Below are 20686 nucleotides of genomic sequence, written 5' to 3'. Positions count from 1 at the left end.
AACTGTTGGTTCTCTATAGAAAAAATTTTAAAAATATAGAAGGATCTTGTCCTAGATTCTAATTACTGGATTCTACAGAGAGTAAGTAAGTAATAAGTAAATTATTTAATTTCATTTTAAGTGATGCATTAAACATTGGTCAAAAGTTACTGTGGCAAAGACGAATAATATTTTCAAATACAAATGAGCACTTTAAAAATAAAAACAAAGAACCAAGTAAAAAGCAACATCTTGAAAACACAGCATAGAGAAAATAGCACTGATCTGTGATTCATGTGAGATGAAAGCTCTGTAGCTCTGGAATTTTGGTTGCCACCTAACCTGAAACTTGTTACTAAAGATAAGTTTCAAATAATTAGGAAGATTAAAAAAAAAAAAAGCTTACATGAAATTAAAAAAAAATAATTAGGAAGACAACATGAGCCAGATACTGTGTAATTTGGACAAATAACTGGACAAATAACTGAAATTTGGTGTTCTGCTACTTTTACTCAATTAGCAAATGATTTTATTTGAATGTCACTGAGTAATTTTGATCTATTCTAAATTTAATTTACTTCTTTAAAACCATAAAATCATAGTGGGGTATTATGAAAAACCACTGTCTGAAAAGGAGGGATATATGTACTAGTCATGTGAATTATTCTCCAAAATTGTTTAAAAAGTGAAGTATGAAAACAAATTTTAAACAGGTGCCTGAGACTACTGTTACCCTATCAGTTCTTCAGTGAGGAAATAGGATTCTACGTTTTCAGAATGAAGTTCATTCTGAACTTTTTAAGTTTCAGGCCATTAAAATTAGGTAATGAATGGTAAAGTAAGAGGAAGTTCAGCAAAATTTTGGAATCTTTAACTTGCCATTCCAATCTCTATATACATAAATATAGCTCCTAATTTGAGCTGTAAATATGGATCTTTTTGACCAGGAAACTAAGATCCAAAGCAAAAATCAAAGCATAAGAAAAGGAATGTACAATACTATCCTGAAAATCTGAAATACTCCTACAAAAACTAATCTTCATTCATTCAAATTTAATCTTCACTGACCTTGTGACTCAGTCCTTCCACTTCTGGAGTTGTGTGATATCTATTACATCCTAGAGAGGGATCCAAATTTAAGATAAATATACAAGGCAGGACCCTCCAGCCTCCTGCACAGGTGCCCTGGGACCTGGTACCTCCCATCAGTGGGCCCACAGCAGACCCAGGACCCTGCAGGCCCTGCAGTCCACATCAAGGGTACCCATTGAGCACACAGCTCTGGAGAATGGAGAGGAGTGTGCTGCTGGGTTCCATAGAAAGTGCGCTATAAAATGAAATCAGCCCACCTGAAGTGTGCTGCATGCTAAGTCATGTCCGACTCTTTGCAAACTTATGGACTGTAGCCCGCTAGGCTCCTGTCCATGGGATTCTCCAGGCAAGAATACTGGAGTGGGTTGTCATGCCCTCCTCCAGGGGAATCTTCCTGACCCTGGGACTGAACTTGCATCTCTTACGTCTCCTGCATTGGCAGGTGGGTTCTTTACCACTAGCGCCACCTGAGAAGCCCCCAACCCACACAATACATAGGAATGTAAATAGAGAATCAGGCAAAATGAGGCAAAGAAGGAATATGTTCCCCAGAAGAAAAAGGAAACAAAATGGAGATAAGCAATCTACTTATAAAGAGTTCGAGGTAACAATCATATTAATACTAATATTGTGTGTGTTAGTCACTCAGTTGTCCCTGACCCTTTGCCATACCATCTACTGTAGCCCGCCAGGCTCCTCTGTCCATGGAATTATCCAGACAAGAATACTGCAGTGGGTTGCCGTGTTCTACTCCAGGGCACCTTCCTCACCCAGGGATCAAACCTAGGTCTCCTGCATTGCAGGTGGATTCTTTACCCTCTTAGCCACCAGAGAAGCTCCAATACTAATGTTAATTTTAATTTAAATTTTTACACGTAACTTTAAGTGTGGGGGGAAGCTGTCAAGTCACAGAGGCAGATAACGTTTCTAAAACCCAAAGTTTTAGTTGAAAAGTTTTGAGTTTTGTCCTTAGCAGCAGATTTGGCCAATTATTTTCCTTGAAATGACATGTTCACTTCTTTCATTTTTGATGTCTTCCAAATACCCAACTCTTAATCAACATCATTTGTCTCAATCATTATTTTAAGTAAAAATGGTGTTCCATGTCAAAAGTGGCTAGTTCAGTTCACAAATCAACCAGTTGCAGAAGTGCTTTACTGTGTCCTCTGGTATGCAAGTGCTTTAAATATCCTCTGCAAGGATCATGCAGAATATTAAGAAGATATGTACCCAGAAATTGAAGCTTAGTAAAATTATTAATTTTCACTGCTTCATCAAACACAAGAAAAAGAGAAATATATTAAAAAAGAGCAGTACCTTTTCCAAATACCGTGGCACACTGGTTGTCAGTACTTTGGCATCGTCCATTGTAACAATACGCAGTCCCCGACCTGCACAACTGGCCATTCATGGCATATGTGTCAGGAATGCAATTACTGGAAGTCCCATTGCAATACTCGGTAAAATCACACTCCGGGTCCACACTCTTTCTACAGGGAGTGCCTGCTACTGATATCTAGGAGGAAAATGAAAACCATGTTCCATGGGTCACTATTCTCAATTTCTTACTGAAGAGAAAATGAAATGTGCCTGATTACAGCGAGTCCCCTACATATCAACGCATTCTACTCCATTTGGAAATCTGATTTGTTCATAAATCCAACAAAGTTAGCCTAGGTACTTAACTAACACAATTGGCTGTATGGCGCCATACTGTAAGAGATTTATTGTCCTTTTCACATAAACAATACATAAAAAAGCAATAAACATTTTAAATCTTATAATGTCTTGGAAAGTACAGTAGTACAGCACAACAGCTGGTATCCAGGGGCTGGCATCGAGTGAATAGGCAAGAATTACTGACTGGAGGAGGGAGACCAGCTGAGAGATGGTAGAGCTGAAGGATCATCAGGAATGAGATGGAGGGTGATATTTCAATCATACTTGGTGTTAATAGCACAGGTTCTGGCTCCTTGGGGAAGCAAATGCACATTTGTCATGTTTGACAGTTTGCAACTTGACGGTTCACATGTAGGGAACTTACCATATTGATACTAGAGAGGATTACAGAGCCCTACTGCTGAGTTCTCCAAAGGAAAAGGCAAGCAGAGTATTCGTGATGAAGCCTGAGGAAAAGTAACTGTCTCAAAGGCTAAAAGGATCCTCCACCAGAGTTTTATGTTTTACATCAAAAAACCACCAGACTAACCAGCATTTGGATGGAGACAGAAGAAACATACTTGCTCCTCAAAATTGGAGAAACATTGCCTCTACCATTTTCTTCTTGGAGATAGATACCAGGAGACAAACTCCCTGGTTTCATATACACCACTATATTTAAAATAGATAACCAACAAAGACCTACTGTATAGCACAGGGAACTCTCCTCAACATTCTGTAATAACCTGAATGGGAAAATAATTATGCATATATAATTTGTATAACTGAATCCCTTAGCTGTATGCCCAAAACTAGTACAACATCGTAAATCAACTGTAGTCTGATATAAAAGAAATTTTTAAAAAAAAGCTTCCTGGTTTTAATATTTACTTGGATGTTTACTAACCTATTTGTGTGAATGAGACACATAATTCCTCATTTGTAAACGGGATAATAATCATTCTCTTGTAAGTTTCTTGTAAGTATTAAACTGAATTAATGTAACAAGTGCTTTGAACAATATATGGTAAACCATATATGGAGTAGCTATTATCATTGTTGTCATCATCACCATTACATTTATCATTTGTGAGCTAAAAGTCCTCTTTGTATAGCTCAGATAAAGAGTACATTTATGATCACATCTTTATTCCCTGTTGACTTAATCAGGCATCGTTGCTTCCTATGATGAAGTTCACCATGGCCAGACATTCTATGCATGTTAAAGTGACACACACACTCTACAATCTAGTTTCATTGACTTAATATTTAACAGACTGAGACAAAGATGAGCAATAAATGAATGAAATGGCATCTTATAAAGGACTGTATGGAAAAGAAACTCTTTCAACCCAGAATTCCATTTTTAGGAAATGTATATTTCAATAACGACTGTGAAATAAAGACTTGCCCAGGAAAATAATAATTAACAGAATTGATTTCAGCAGATAGAAATTACAAGGAATAGTAAAGGGAAGTCTTCAGATATAAGGAGTATGGTAGTGAGCAGAAATTTACAGAAGGAAATAAAGAGATCCAGAAATGAAATAAAAGATGTTAATTGCAAAATTCTGTTTTCCTCATCTTACTTGCTCTAAAAAAGCAAAACAAGTAACAAAATATTTTGTGTTTATAATATGTGAGAGATGTTCTTTTATACAAGGTTCATCTCTATACATGAAGTGGTGTATTATATGAAACGAAACTCTGATTGATCAACCATCTGTAAACTCAGAGAAACTATTAATAGTAAAATGATTTTTTAAGGTTAAATAATAAACCAGTAGCAACGAAAAAAATCAAACCATGTTGTACAGTTTTAGAGTCTATATTTAGTTTGCAGATCAATTGCAAGGCTCATAAATAGCTACTGGGAATTCAAAATAGTATAGCTAGATTGGAATATATGTTTACAATTTCCTATAAAACTCCATATACACTTACTGTATGAACCAGCAATTTCATTTATAGCTATCTAAGTGAAAGAAATCCTAATATTCATGCAAAATCTGCTTATGAATATTTTTATAGCAGTTGTATTTTCACCACCCCAAATGGAAAATGAACCAAATGGCCCTCAACTGGGAACTGTATTAATAAACTGTGGTACATCCTAGTATTGCTTGTAATACTATTCAACAATAAAAAAGGAATGACTTACTGATAAACACAACATAAATGAAGCTCAAATGCATAATGCTAAGAACTGTGGTGTTGGATAAGACTTTTGAGAGTCCCTTGGACTGCAAGGATATCAAACCAGTCAATCCTAAAGAAAATCAATCCTGAATAGTCATTGGGAGGACTGGTGCTAAAACTGATGATCCAATACTTTAGCCACCTGATGTGAAGAACTGATTCCTTAGAAAAGACCCTGATGCTGGGAAAGGTTATAGGCAGGAGGAGAAGGGGACAACAGAGGATGAGATGGTTGGAAGGCATCACCCACTCAATGGACATGAGTTCAAGCAAGCTCTGGGAGTTGGTGACGGACAGGGAGGCCTGGCACACTGCAGTTCATGGGATTGCAAAGAGTCAGATATCCTGTAATTAAAGCTTTTTTCCCCTGAGCTTTCCACACATGGTCATGTTTCTAGGGTATATATGTAAGACATAAACTCATAATGATCAATTAACTTAATAATTTATACTCTATACAAAATATGCAAAAATTGCTCAGGAAAGGGATTAAAGTAATTCAAATTTCCAAAACCACTCTGCAAAAAATATCTTTAGTCCCATTCCTTAGATAATATCTGGCATTGCTTTTAAAATTACTATTGGATAACTGCTCTATAATATTGTGTTATCATTTTATTTGTGTTTATATTAATTACTGCAGGTGATCAGTGCACACACTGAACATTTATAATTTTCATTGCTGTAAATTGCTTGGGTACTCCATTTGCCACTGTGTGTGTGTGTGTGTGTGTGTGTGTGTGTGTGTGGTGTGTGACTCAAGTTTGATTCATTAATGTGTGAGGATTCTTTGTATTTTCACTGCCCTACACATTTGGACTTCCCTTGTGGCTAAGCTGGTAAAGAATCCACCTGCAGTGTGGGAGACCTGGATTCGATCCCTGGGTTAGGAAGATCTCTTGTAGAAGGGAAAAGCTACCTACCCACTCCTGTATTCTGGCCTGGAGAATTCCATGGAATATACAGGGCCTGGTACAGACAAGGTTCAGGATTCTTGCCTTGAGAACTCCATGAACAGTATGAAAAGGCAAAAAGATGGGACACTGAAAGATGAACTCCCCAGGTAGGTAGGTGCTAAATATGCTACTGGAGAACAGTGGAGAAATAACTCCAGAAAGAAGAAGAGAAGGAGCCAAGCAAAAACAACACCCAGTTGTGGATGTGACTGGTGATGGAAGTAAAGTCTGATGCTGTAAAGAGCAATATTGCATAGGCACCTGGAATGTTAGGTCCATGAATCAAGGCAAATTGGAAGTGGTCAAACAGGAGATGGCAAGAGTACACATCGATATTTTAGGAATCAGCAAACTAAAATGAACTAGAATGGGTGAATTTAACTCAGATGACCTATCTATTACTGTGGGCATGAATCCCTTAGAAGAAATGGAGTAGCCATCATAGTCAAGAAAAGAATCTGAAATGCAGTACTTGGATGCTATCTGAAAAACTACAGAATGATCTCTGCTCATTTCCAAGGCAAACCATTCAATATTACAGTAATCCAAGTCTATGCCCTGACCAGTAATGCTGAAAGAGTTGAAGTTGAATGGATTTATGAAGACCTGCAAGACCTTCTAGAACTAACACCCAAAAAAGATATCCTTTTCATTATAAGAGACTGGAATGCAAAAGTAGGAAGTCAAAAATACCTGGAGTAAAAGGCAAATTTGGCCTTGGAGTACAGAATGAAGCAGGGAAAAGGCTAATAAGAGTTTTGCCAAGAGAATGCACTGGTCATAGCAAAAACTCTCTTCTAACAACACAAGAGAATACTTTACACATGAATGTCACTAGATGGTCAATACCAAAATCAGATTGATTATATTCTATGCAGCCAAAGATGTAGAAGGTTCTATACAGTCAGCAAAAACAAGACCAGGAGCTGACTGTGGCACAGACCATGAACTCCTTATTGCCAAATTCAGACTTAAACTGAAGAAAGTAGGGAAAACCACTAGACCATTCAGGTGTGATCTAAATCAAATTCCTTATTATTACACAGTGGAAGTGACAAATAGATTCAAGAGATTAGATATGTTAGACAGAGTGTCTGAAGATATTTGAATGGAAGTTTGTGACACTGTACAGAAGGCAGGGATCAAGACCATCCCCAAGGAAAAGAAATGCAAAAAGGCAAAATGGTTGTTTGAGGAGGCCTTACAAATAGCTGTGGATAGAAGAGAAGTGAAAGGCAAAGTAGAAAAAGAAAGATATACCCATTTGAATGCAGAGTTCCAAAGAATAGCTAGGAAAGATAAGAAAGCCTTCCTCAGTGATCAATGCAAAGAAATAGAGGTAAACAAGAGAATGGGAAAGACTAGAGACCTCTTCAAGAAAATTAGAGATACCAAGGGAACATTTCATGCAAAGATGGGCACAAAAAAGGACAGAAATGTTATGGACCTAACAGAAGCAGAAGATACTAAGAAGAGGTGGCAAGAATACACAGAAGAACTATACAAAAAAGTTCTTCATGACCCAGATAATCACGATGGTGTGACCATTCACCTAGAGCCAGACATCCTGGAATGTGAAGTCAAGTGGGCCTTAGGAAGCATCACTGTGAACAAAGCTAGTAGAGGTGATGGAATTCCAATTGAGCTATTTCAAATCCTGATAGATGATGCTGTGAAAGTGCTGCACTCAATATGCCAGCAAATTTGGAAAACTCAGCAGTGGCCACAGCATTGGAAAAGGTCACTTTTCATTCCAACCCCAAAGAAAGGCAATGCCAAAGAATGCTCAAACGACCACACTATTGCACTCATCTCACATGCTAGCAAACTAATGCTCAAAATTCTGCAAGCTAGGCTTCAACAGTTCATGAACTGTGAGCTTCCAGATGTCAAGCTGGATTTAGAAAAGGTAGAGGAACCAGAGATCAAGTTCTAACATTCACTGAATCATGAAAAAAGCAAAAGAGTTTCAGAAAAACACCTACTTCTGCTTTATTGACTATGCCAAAGCCCTTTGACTGTGTGGACCACAACAAACTGGAAAATTCTTAAAGAGATGGGAATACCTGACTACCTGACCTGCCTCTTGAGAAATCTGTATGCAGGTCAGGAAGCAACAGTTAGAACTGGACATGGAACAACAGACTCTTTCCAAGTCAGGAAAGGAGTATATCAAGGCTGTATAATGTCACCCTGCTTATTTTACTTATATGCAGAGTACATCATGAGAAACTCTAGGCTGGAGGAAGCACAAGCTGGAATAAAGGTTGCTGGGAGAAATATCAATAACCTCAGATATGCAGATAACACCACCCTTATGGCAGAAAGTGAAGAAGAACTAAAGAGCCTCTTAATGAAAGTGAAAGAGGAGAGTGAAAAAATTGGCTTAAAAGTGAACATTTCAGAAAACTAAGATTGTGGCATCTGGTCCCATCACTTCATGGCAAATAGATGGGGAAACAGTGGAAACAGAGACAGGCTTTATTTTTGGTGGCTCAAAAATGACTGCAGTAGTGACTGCAACCATGAATTAAGACACTTGCTCCTAGGAAGGAAAGTTATGACCAACCTAGATAGCATATTCAAAAGCAGAGACATTAATTTACTGATAAATGTCCATCTAATCAAAGTTATGTTTTTTCTAGTAGTCATGCATGGATGTGAGAGTTGGACTATAAACAAAGCTGAGCACCAAAGAATTGATGCTTTTGAACTGTGGTGTTGGAGAAGACTCTTGAGAGTCTCTTGGACTGCAAGGAGATCCAACCAGTCCATCCTAAAGGAAATCAGTTCTGACTATGCATTGGAAGGACTGATGCTGAAGCTGAAACTCCAATACTCTGGCCATGTTATTCGAAGAACTGACTCATTTGAAAAGACCCTGATGCTGGGAAAGATTGAAGGCAGGAGGAGAAGGGGAGGACAGATGATACGATGGTTGGATGGCATCACTAACTCAATGGACATGAGTTTGAGTCAATTCCAGGAGTTGGTGATGGACACGGAGGCCTGGCGTGCTGCAGTCCATGGGGTCGCAAAGGGTTGGACATGACTTAGCTTCTGACCCAATCTGAACTGAACTGAACTGATACAGGAACTATACAGGGTCGCAAAGAGTTTGACACAACTCGGAGACGTTCACCTTCACACATTTTGTTTCACATTTTGTCTGCTATGCCTGTTATATTTTTTCCGTTAGTCATTTGAATTTACAATTGCTTTGAGAGCTGATTTTCGTGTTTTTTTTTTTTTTTTTTTTGTATAGGAGTGTATATGTTTATTCTACTCTTTATCAGATAAATCAGAAGATGGCAAACTGAGGTTTCAACATAATGGAAGAATCAGTACTAACCTTAGATGTGTTCTTTATCTCATGATATTTGTCCTTAATGTCCATGGTTGTTTCTGCACTCTCTGCTTTGTTCCCCTGAATTTTTTTCCGAAGTCTGTCAATTCTGCATTAATTCAATTCATACAGCATTCTATTATCACAGTTCAATCATCAACATAAACATTGGAAACTCACCTCACATTTTGACGTACAGCATGATCCAGAAGCACACTCTACTAGGCCTTTCAGTTTACATGTATTATAATCACAGCAATTCTTAAACTGACATTCCTAAAATTTCATAAGAAGAAATACCATTTTAGTTCCACCACTTAATAGGTCTTGTTTCTCAGCTTCTACTTGGTACTCTATTGTATTCAACTTTTCAACTATGTAATATATTTATGTTTAGTGAAGCTTTATTATTTTACTATTTCTAGAATTCTCAAAGGCACATGCAACTATAAGAACTAAATCAATAATATCTAAAATAACAGTTGATCATTGCATTCAATATTTAAAATATGTGGTAATTAATAAATTGGAGTTATAACATGGAAATTATAATTAATTTGGAAATAACCTGGACATAAATACAACATGAAAATGGAAATGTAACATTTGAATTTCCAAAAGAAAACTTCCCAGCTGTCTTTTTAGTGACTTGTTTACTAAAATTTCCCTTTATGAATAAAGCTAAAGGAAACTTAGGTTATATATATATAACAAAAATTTATTTAATATAGGAGTCATGTGCCACATTTTACTATAATGGAAATACATTGAAAAAAGGATATTTTGACATATATATTTTTACAAAGTAAATGGCAGTCAACTCTTATTCAAATTAGATGATAATTTTAAATAATGTTAACCAAATATTTTTCAATTAAATGCATTGCATTTATATAATTTATATATTCTTTAATGTTTTTATATTCTTAAAAACTTGTAAAATTAAATATCTTCCATTTAGTCAAAAATCAAGTTTTAAAGATTTTGTCCTTAATAAGATTCTTCTTCATTTAAAATTTTTCAAATGTTTCTAATTTTTCTTATGTTTATGTGAATAGATATGCATTTGTAAATATTCCCATCATAGAACTAATATAGAAAACATGGAGTAAACTCTGAAGTTGTGATCATACTCTGCAGTTTCCTGAGTTTCTCACTGGTTATCTTATCCTTAAAAAATGAGTTAGAGCATGTAACTTTTTTCTGTACTCTATTTAAGTGTTTAATGTTCCAAAGTTCAATATCATTACATGAGTGTATGTGCATGTATATATTCTTTCACGAAAAGGAAATAAGGATGCATGACCAAACAATGTTTGTCAAAACTAATTATGAGAAATCAGTTTAATTTATAACAAGGTAACTTGCAAACGGTGTCTTATTTTTATTATTAGTTCTCTGATTACTAGTGTTTTTGAATATGATTTCGCATTTTGTAAAATTTTGTTTATGAATAATCATTTCTTCTCACAATTTTCATCATTTTGCATAAGGATTTTTGTTTATTCATTTTCCTTTTTCCCCCTTTAAATAGGAGTGGCTTTTTAAAAATCTCTGACTACTCTTTTTCTCCTATGTTAATAACTTTTCCTTAAACTCTATTGTTTGTCTTATTAATGGTGTCTGTCATTTCTTGTAATTTGCAACTTTCTTCTTCCTTTATGATGATTGCATTTTATATCTCATTACCAAGACCTCCAACATGCCAAGACTATATTATCAATATTTTACTCATATTTTATTGCTTTTTAAAACTTACATACTTTTTTCCAGAAATGTACACCTCCATATTTTGTGGGATATTTATTCTAGCATTTATTACTCATAACTGTATATGTGAATATAGGAATAAATAAATGCACACACCTGCATATGTGTGTCAGTGCAAAAACAGAGCTTACACTTGTATAAAATGGGAGATATTTACAAAAATATAGGTGCCAATGCTATTCTCCCAAAATCGACCTGGGACACATCTGAATTGAACAAGCTGGGTTTATTAATAGTTTCTGCAAAGGAAAACAAATACCATGGGGAACTGTATACACCTCCATGAGAGTATGTAATTAGAGGATTGAGGCTTAGGTAATTTGAGAGGGTTTAAAGAGTCTGGACTTTGCAAGACTAGATGCTGTCAGAAACCAGGAGTTCATCTATGATTGGGTATTTTAATAATTCTTATCTAGAAGAAGAAAGGGGCTTTCCAGGGGGCACAGTGGTAAGGAATCTTCCTGTCAAATGCAGGAGACACAGGTTGATCCTTGGGTCAGGAAGATCTCCTGGAGTAGGAAATGGTAACCCATTCCAGTATCCTTGCCTGAGAAATTTCATGGACAGAGGAGCCTGGCAGGCTACAGTCCGTGGTGTCATAAAAAGCCTGACACAACCGAGAGAATGGGCACACACAAACACAAGAATAAAGACAGTATTAACGCCAGGGTTGAAACTGGTAAAGAAGCAGGAAATACTCATTGGCCAGGAAAAGGGGGTGTTTGGTCACTATTGTAACTTGGACAATATTCAGGTTTTACCCTTCTCAGAAATAAAGTGGAGGGCCTTGCTTAAAGAGTGGCTTTACTATTTTTCCTTCATCCATTTTGATTACAGATGTTTCATTTCTTAAGCCAATAGCCCAATATCACAGTGAGCTGAATTTAACAGCCTCGTAGTATGGCTTGATATTTTGTAAGGCAAAATTACCCCAAAATGAACTCATTTTCTAAAATGTTCCTTTGTAGTTGTCATTCATATGAAAAATCTGAGAGAAAACACATGACAGACAGAGCAAAACTGAAACATACAGTTAGGGGTGGTTGTTTAGTCACTAAGTTGTATCCAACTCTTTTGTTACCCCATGGACTCTCACCCATCTAGGTTTCTCTGTCCATGGGATTTCCCAGGCAAGAATACTCAAATGGGTTTCCATTTTCTTCTCCAGGGGATCTTCCCAACCCAGGGATCAAAGTCACCTCTCCTGCATGGGCAGGCAGATTCTTTACCACTGAACCATCAGGAAAGCCCACCGCTAGTGGTTCAGTTCAGTTCAGTCACTCAGTTGTGTCCGACTCTTTGCAACCCCATGAATCACAGCATGCCAGGCCTCCCTGTCCATCACCAACTCCCGGAGTTTACTCAAACTCATGCCCATCGAGTCGGTGATGCCATCCAGCCATCTCATCCTCTGTCGTCCCCTTCTCCTCCTGCCCTCAATCTCTGCCAGCATCAGGGTCTTTTCCAACGAGTCAACTCTTCGCATGAGGTGGCCAAAGTATTGGAGTTTCAGCTTCAACATCAGTCCTTCCAATGAACACCCAGGACTTATCTCCTTTAGGATGGACTGGCTGGATCTCCTTGCAGTCCAAGGGACTCTCAAGAGTCTTCTCCAACACCACAGTTCAAAAGCATCAATTTTTCGGTGCTCAGCTTTCTTCACAGTCCAACTCACATCCATACATGACCACTGGAAAAACCATAGCCTTGACCAGACGGACCTTTGTTGGCAAAGTAATGTCTTTGCTTTTTAATATGCTATCTAGGTTGGTCATAACTTTCCTTCCAAGGAGTAAGCGTCTTTTAATTTCATGGCTGCAATCACCATCTGCAGTGATTTTTGGAGCTCAAAAAATAAAGTCTGACACTGTTTCCTTACCAGGTAGCAAAGGGAAGAGAAGTAAGGGTAAGATAAGGGCATTAAGAGATACACACTACTATGTACAAAATAAATAAACAACAAGGATATATTATAGAGCACAGAGAAATATAACCATTATTTTTAAATAACTTTAATGGAGTACAGTCTATAAAAATGCTTAAAACATCAAAAGTCCCTTTATATTCTTCCCTACTTCTCTTTAAGAAAACTTTGGAATAAACCTTCCAAGTAACACTGCTGCTAATGGGGTATTTCAAATGTATTAAAGAGTCACTCCTCACCCATTTGCACACATCTTATGTTATTATAATGAGAATTACATTATCCATGCATTCATTCAATCAACAATGTTTGTTGAGCCTGGAATATATATCAGATACTATTCTGTGTGCTGGTGATGCAGCAATAATCAAGCCATGAACCATCTATTTCCTCTAATGTTATTTTGTTGTTCTTTTGCCATTATCACCTTTTATGTATGTGTGTATGTATATTTAATGTCCTATGGCCATTGTTCCAAAACATTAAAATAGATTCATGCACTTGGTTAACTTATATTTCTAGATAAAATTTATGGTCTGCTTTTGCAGGAGAGTAACTTTCAGGTTAAAAGGGGTATGTTGATTTGGATTTAATAAAGAGTAAATTGAATGCAATTTGACTTTAAAAGAAACAGCTATCTATTTATTGCAATTTCTGTGTGTCATTCAGTTTTGTTAAATCATTTATACTTTCAATGTATTGGAAAGAACTCATTAACTTTACACCTATTTGTTACATAGTTGTTTTTTTTAAGAGTGTAGTAAACATGCCTTTGTTATTTCATTCTTTATTTATTGACTTTTAAAAAATAAGGACTATTACTCTTTGTCTCAGGTATTTCACTATTGTACACTAACAGCAATAACACTTTTTTTATTATCAAATATAATGGATCTGCTTCTAATGAGTCACTTTATATATTAAATTTTTTATAAATTACTGCTAGAAAGTTTCTTAAAACTGATACTATATTTTATTCTGAAGTACATTTTTGAAGAAGGAGTATTTAGTGTTAAAGATTCTTCCTCAATCAGTTGTGATATGTTTTTATTTCTTTGTTTAGTATAATAATCACATGGATAAATTTAGTTTGCATTCTTCCAAATAAACCTCAATTGGGCAGACTTTTCTTTTGATTGTGTATGCAAGTTGTGCTTAGTCATTTAGTCATGTCCGACTCTGTGACCTCATGGATTCTAGCCTACCAGGCTCCTCTGTCCATGGGGATTCTCCAGGCAAGAATACTGGTGTGGGTTGCCATGCCCTCCTCCAGGGGATCTTCCCAACTCAGGGATCGAACCCAGGTCTCCTGCATTGCAGGCGGATTCTTTACCATGGATTTACTTGTCAATATTTATCATAGAAAACTTGCATCTAGGTTTGTTATGCTAGACTACAGTGTGTGTTTGTGTGTGTGACTTCATAATACTGAATTTTTCTTTACTATTAAAATTAGTTAAAATTTTTATGTTTATTATCTGCCAACTAGTTCAAACTATAAGCATTCCAAATGCAGTTGGCAGATCTTGGGAGATCTCTAAAATATTTTTGGTGGTGTCTATAAGGTCAACAAATTCTTAATAATAGTTAGACTTTATTTGTCTTTTATATTGTGTTAATATTTGCATTGATCGGGTAAAAGCAATTGTATATGAAACTGCTGGAGGTCTAGTTTAAATCAAAGCTTTTGGTCATTGTATTATTCACCATCATGTGCTCAACAGCTTCATTTAAGGAGGTCTTTGGTAAAGAAGTAAAAAACTACTAAATTTGTTGAATTTTAACCTCTGAACATTCCTCTAATATTGTGTGACAAACGGAGAGCATTCATAAGCACCTTTTATGCATAATCACAGTATAGTCTCCATTACTATAGATTCTCAAGGAAAACACTTTTGTGATTGTTTGCATTACAGATTGACTAGTCACATTTACCACAGAAAGTGTTTTTACTTGAGAGAACAACTGACAGACAAACCACGGTTTTTCAGGCTTTGGTATTTGGCAGATGTTTTCTTAAAAGTGAGTATGCCTGTTACTCCAAGGAAAACAACTAAATCTGAATCTTTCAAGTGAAAACTAGGATTTTGGAAAATTTTACCATCCATAGAGGTTTCATTTTTCCACTACTTTTCTGATGACATTAGTGATTATATTAATGAATATAAGGTTATGGTATTTTATAATGAAAAATATTAATATTTAGAAACTGCATAATTCAGTGAAACAGCACCAGAAATTAGAAGATTATATGCATGCAAAAGGTACACTTGAAGTGTGATATAGACCAGTGGGTTTTAGCATAATAGGATACAAATAATCCACTAATTTTGGTTTTACAACTAACAATGCAACTATTAGAAATTTTCACTTTTCAAATTTGGTGTAGTAAAAAAGTAGAATATACACAATTTTCTGAAAAGCTAGTAAAATCCCCTTCTAGTTTATAACTCTATATTTGTTTGAGGATGAATTCATACACATTGGGATTGCATCTGGAAATGATACATTTGAAGAGAAATCACTATCTCATCAATATCAATTCCTCCAGTCTTACAATTAGGATTCTTTTTGAATTTGTTAAATATTTCCATGATTCCTCCTAACAAAGCTTTGCAGTTTTTTTTTAATTCCATGGTCATGCACATATTTTTGCTGGACACATTCTTAAACATTTCACGTTTCTTAGTTCTGTTGTAAATGGTGCTTTAAAATTTCTTTTTCTAATTTATTTCTGATATAAAGAAGTCTCTTTATTTTTGTGAACTATGTAAACAATGACCTTAATAAATGCACTTATACAAATTATAATTTATTCTTGGATTATTCCAGGTCTTAATTGTACACAATCATATTATTAGGAATGAAGTTACACTTCCAATTGTTAAATATTTTCTTGTCCTGCTTTGTTTTGCTGGCTAGTGCATCACATTCAAAATCAAGTGTAAAGGACAACAGGGGGCATCATGCCTCATTACGGACTTCAGAGAGAAAGACCATCATGTATATGATGTTAACTGTAAGATTTTATAGACACCTTCCCTTATAATACAGTAGGTTCCCTTTTAATAGAAGATTATTATTTCTCCACTGAGATAATCACACTTTAGAATTCCTTAAATAAACCAATAAATTCTGTAATGTGTGTGCTAGTGTGTGTGTGTGTACAGGTGTCATTACATTCAGTTTATAACTTTTACTGAGAATTCTGTGACCATAAGAAATATGAGCATACATAAATCCATCCTTGAAATAGTCTCATTAGATATTTTATCACAGATTTGTGTGTATGTATGTGTGTGTGTGTGTGTTTAGGTCTATCCTACTGTTTTCCACCCCATGGACTGTAACTTACCAGCCTCCCCTGTCCATGGGCTTTCCCAGGCAATAATACAGGAGTAGCTTGCCATTCCCTACTCTAGGGAATCTTCTGGACACAGGGATAGAATCTCTATGTCTTGCAACTCCTGCATTGGCAGACAGATTCTTCACTACTGTGCCACCTGGGAAGCCCTTTAATTAAGGTTATCTTATCCTTAAAAATGAATTACAGTGTATAACTTTTTTCTATACTCTAGGTAATGTTGCATAAAATCAGAATGATTTCTTAATTTTTTAATTTCACCAGTAAAGACAACTGGTATGGACTTTTCTAAGTTTTAAAATTATGCACATTATTTCCTTAAAATATATAAGACTATTCACGTATTTATTTCTACTCATGTTTTTCTTTGTTCAGTTCAGTTCAGTCACTCAGTTGTGTCCAACTCCTTGCGAACCCATGGACTGCAGCACTCCAGGCTTCCCTATCCATCACCAATTCCGGGAGCTTGTTCAAACTCATATCCGTCGAGTCAGTGATGCCATCCAACTATCTCATCCTCTGTTGTCCCCTTCTCCTCTTGCCTTCAATCTTGCCCAGCATCAGGGTATTTTTAATGACTCAGTTCTTCACATCAGGTGGCCAAAGTATTGGAGCTTCAGCATCAATATCAGTCCTTCCAATGAATATTCAGGACTGACTTCCCTTAGGATTGACTGGTTTGATCTCCTTGCAGTCCAAGGGATTCTGAAGAGTCTTCTCCAACACACCATAGTTCAAATGAATCAGTTGTTCTGAGCTCAGCTTTCTTCATGGTCCAACTCTCACATGCATACCTGACTATTGGAAAAACCATAGCTTTGACTAGACAGACCTTTGTTGGCAAAGTAATGTCTCTGCTTTTCAATATGCTGCCTAGGTTGGTCTGAAGAAGGAAATGGCAACCCACTCCAGTATTCTTGCCTGGAAAATCCTATAGATGGAGGAACCTGGTAGGCTACTGTTCATGGGGTCACAAAGAGTCGGACACAACTGAGTGACTTCACTTTCTTTTTCTAGACTATAGTCACAGATGGGTAAGGAAATAGCAACCCACTCCAATATTCTTGCCTAGAGAATCCCGTGGACAGAGGAGCCTGGTGGGCTGCAGTTCATAGGGTCACACAGAGTCTAACACAACTGAAGTGACTTAGCAGCTGAAGCAGCAGCTTGGGTGGCCATAGTTTTTCTTCCAAGCAGCAAGAATCTTTGAATTTCATGGCTGCAGTCACCATCTGCAATGATTTTGGAGCCCAAGAAAATAAAGTCTGTCACTGTTTCCATTTTTTCCCCATCTATTTGCTGTGAAGTGATGGGACCAGATCCCTTGATCTTCACTTTGTGAACGCTGAGTTTTAAGCCAGCTTTTTCACTCTCCTCTTTCACTTTCATCAACAGGCTCTTTAGTTTCTCTTCGCTTTCTGCCATAAAGATGGTGTCATCTGCATATCTGGGGTTATTGATATTTCTCCCAGAAATCTTGATTCCAACTTGTGCTTCATCCAGCCTGGCATTTCGCATAGATGTACTCTGCATATAAGTTAAATAAGCAGGTGACAATACGCAGCCTTGACATACTCTTTTCCCGATTTGGAACCAGTCAGTTGTTCCATGTCCAGTTCTATCTGTTGCTTCTTGACCTTCATACAGATTTCTCAGGAGGCAGGTAAGGTGGTCTGGTATTCCCATCTCTTGAAGATTGTTCCACAGTTTGTTGTGATCCACACAGTCAAAGGCTAAATTTAGTGTAGTCAATGCAGACGTTTTTCTGGAATTCTCTTGCTTTTTCTATGATCCAGTGGATGCTGGCAGTTTGGTCTCTGCTTCCTCTTCCTTTTCTAAATCCAGGTTGAGCATCTGGAAGTTCTCTGTTCACAGACTGTTGAAGCCTAGGTTGGAGAACTTTTAGCATTACTTTGTTAGTGTTTGAGATTAGTGCAATTGTAAATGCTGCTTTTTTTTTTTTTTAACAAATATTGTTCATTTTAACCTGGTTGTTAAATTTATTAGTACAATATTTTTGATGCCATCCTACTATTTTTTCATGTCATATTATAAGACATACAGTGTTGCCTCATCTTTAAGTACCGTTATTCCTGATTTTTTTTCTTTACTAATGTTAGCAGAATCTTATCCATTTTATTTATTTATAACAAGAACTTGCACTTGGGTGTAGGATGCTTGAATATAGAAGCTATGTTGACCATGAAGATGTTTTGGGTCTTCTGATATCAGCCCTGTTAGATCTGCTAACTAATTATTCTGCAATGGTCTTGGTTTTCATTACATTTCATTTTAATGTAATTCAAATTACTTTCTGCTTTGCCTATTGATTTCTTCATCCAAAACACATTCTCCTTGCTAATTTCTATGCTGGTAATTCCAGGTTTATCCTTCCCTATTCTTCCTTTATCATTTATCCTTCCCTATTCTTGTAGCTCTTACTCCACATATCGGGGAACCCAGGTGAGGATCTTCCACCTTCTCATTGTCTCCTCAATATGTCACAGAAGAACTAGCAACATGACCACAGGTTAGGATAAGGAATCTACTGGATCTACTCTGAGATGGGTTTTCCCAAAGATACCAGGTACCACCTGGATTCTCTACATGCCTATGCTACCCATGATGTTGTTTTGGGTCCTCTTTGTAAGCCTCTTGAGTAAAGACTCTCTATTCATCATTCTATAATGATCTGGGTCTCCCTAGTGAACAGCTACAGCAAACAGCTGGAGGTCACTATGGAGGGGAATCACTGAGGAAATTGTTGCTCTGTGTCCTTACTGGGGCCACTGTAGGATCTCAACCTCAACTTGAACAATGAACTCTGGCTCTGAAACTGGCTTGGTTGCATAAATTTAGCAAGGAATTGTGAATTTCCATTAGCAATATTTGGCAACATCCCTTTGTTCACCTCTTGTTAGCTTTCAGCCACATACATCAAGGACTCTCATCATTGACCACCCAGATCTCTCTTAACCACAGCTGCTTGGCCTCGGCTATTTTGGAATTCAGCAATCCCTAGTGGCATTGAATGCCCAACTCCATAATGGTACTTCCAGTCACCAACCCTAGTTTATAGAAGAAAGCTACCACTGAGGTTTTCAGCAATGTTGGAATCTCCTTGGAAATGCACTTATTCATTGCTTTAGTGAAAGGGGTGCACTCTGGGCCACTCAAATGATTAGGTGCTAGTTTTTTTAATTAAAATATGACCATTACTCAACTTTTTATTCTTCCTCTATTACTCCATTAAGGTAGTCCTGGCATAACAACCTCATTTATTATAGCCCAGATTGTTTCCCATCTTCAAAGCTCCAACCAGCAGGAAATCAAGGCTGGCCCTAGGCTATCTTGGATGAAAGGATGCTCATGTTCACCCAGTTGTGTCCAACCCTTTGCAGTCTCATGGACTGTAGCCCACCAGGCTCCTCTGTCCATGGTGTTTTCCAGGCAAGAATACTGGAGTGGGTTACTATTCCCTTCTCCAGGGGATACTCCCAACCAAGGGATCGAACTTGCTTCTCTTGCACCTCCTGCGTTGCAGGCAGATTCTTGACCAATGAGCCACCTGGGAAGTCCCCTAGTGTGAAAGCCACTCAGTCATGTCCGACTCTTTGCGACCCCATGGACTGTACAGTCCATGGAATTCTCCAGGCCAGAATACTGGAGTGGGTAGTCTTTCCCTTCTCCAGGGGATCTTCCCAACTCAGGGGTCTAACCCAGGTCTCCTTCATTGCAGGCAGATTCTTTACCAGCTGAGCAACAAGGGAAGTCCCCTACCAAGACATTAAATCCTAATTCACTAGACAGCATCCCCCTATCAATAAACTCTACCTTACCTAGGCTTATATTTCAATATTTTGGGGCCAGCATTCTTGATATCCCTCCCTGGCATGTTCTCCATGTTTTTGCCCACACGTGTTAGCAAATTCTACAATTCAAAGAAATAACCTCTCTATTCCATAGCAGAGAGTATGTCTTCACTTGGGCTGTGTTTAGACTTGACACTAACTGGTGGTCTGGTTCCAACAAGGGAAGGCAGAGACAGCTCTTGAGAAGAATAGGCCTCCTCTTATGCGACATCCATCTCATGTAAGTCTCTGTGGTCCATACACAACGTGATGCTCTGCTCCACCAGGAGGTGGGCAGTAACTTCACAGCCCAGGGGCTTCTGAGGAATCTGGAGGTTTAAGTTTCTCAAGTGCATCTATTCAAATGTGCCAATTCCAGACATGAGTACATGAGTACCTATTACTATGTGGCCAGCATGAAATACACTTTCAGAATCATATATATATATAAAATTTTGTCTATTTATTATTTTTGGCTTCACTGGGTCTTCACTGCTGCATGCAGGCTTTCTCTAGTTGCGATGCACAGGCTTCTCATTGCAGCAG

At 37.2% G+C, this 20686-nt stretch overlaps 1 protein-coding gene across 1 annotated transcript in view; it reads right to left on the bottom strand.

Annotated features, from left to right (window-relative positions):
- LOC133050546 (disintegrin and metalloproteinase domain-containing protein 18-like) overlaps window positions 1-20686 on the bottom strand; it is a 106460-nt gene that overhangs the window by 45846 nt on the left and 39928 nt on the right. Inside the window, exons 14-15 of the mRNA XM_061134788.1 lie at window positions 9412-9507; window positions 2389-2587 (exon numbers count right to left, since the gene is read on the bottom strand). Of these exons, the coding sequence (XP_060990771.1) occupies window positions 2389-2587; window positions 9412-9507 (295 nt within the window). The remainder of the gene's footprint in view (window positions 1-2388; window positions 2588-9411; window positions 9508-20686) is intronic.

This window comes from Dama dama, chromosome 32 (genome assembly GCF_033118175.1).
Source record: "Dama dama isolate Ldn47 chromosome 32, ASM3311817v1, whole genome shotgun sequence".
NCBI lineage: Eukaryota > Metazoa > Chordata > Mammalia > Artiodactyla > Cervidae > Dama > Dama dama.
Note: the sequence above shows the minus strand (reverse complement) of the source record. Positions and strands in the feature narration are given on the sequence as shown.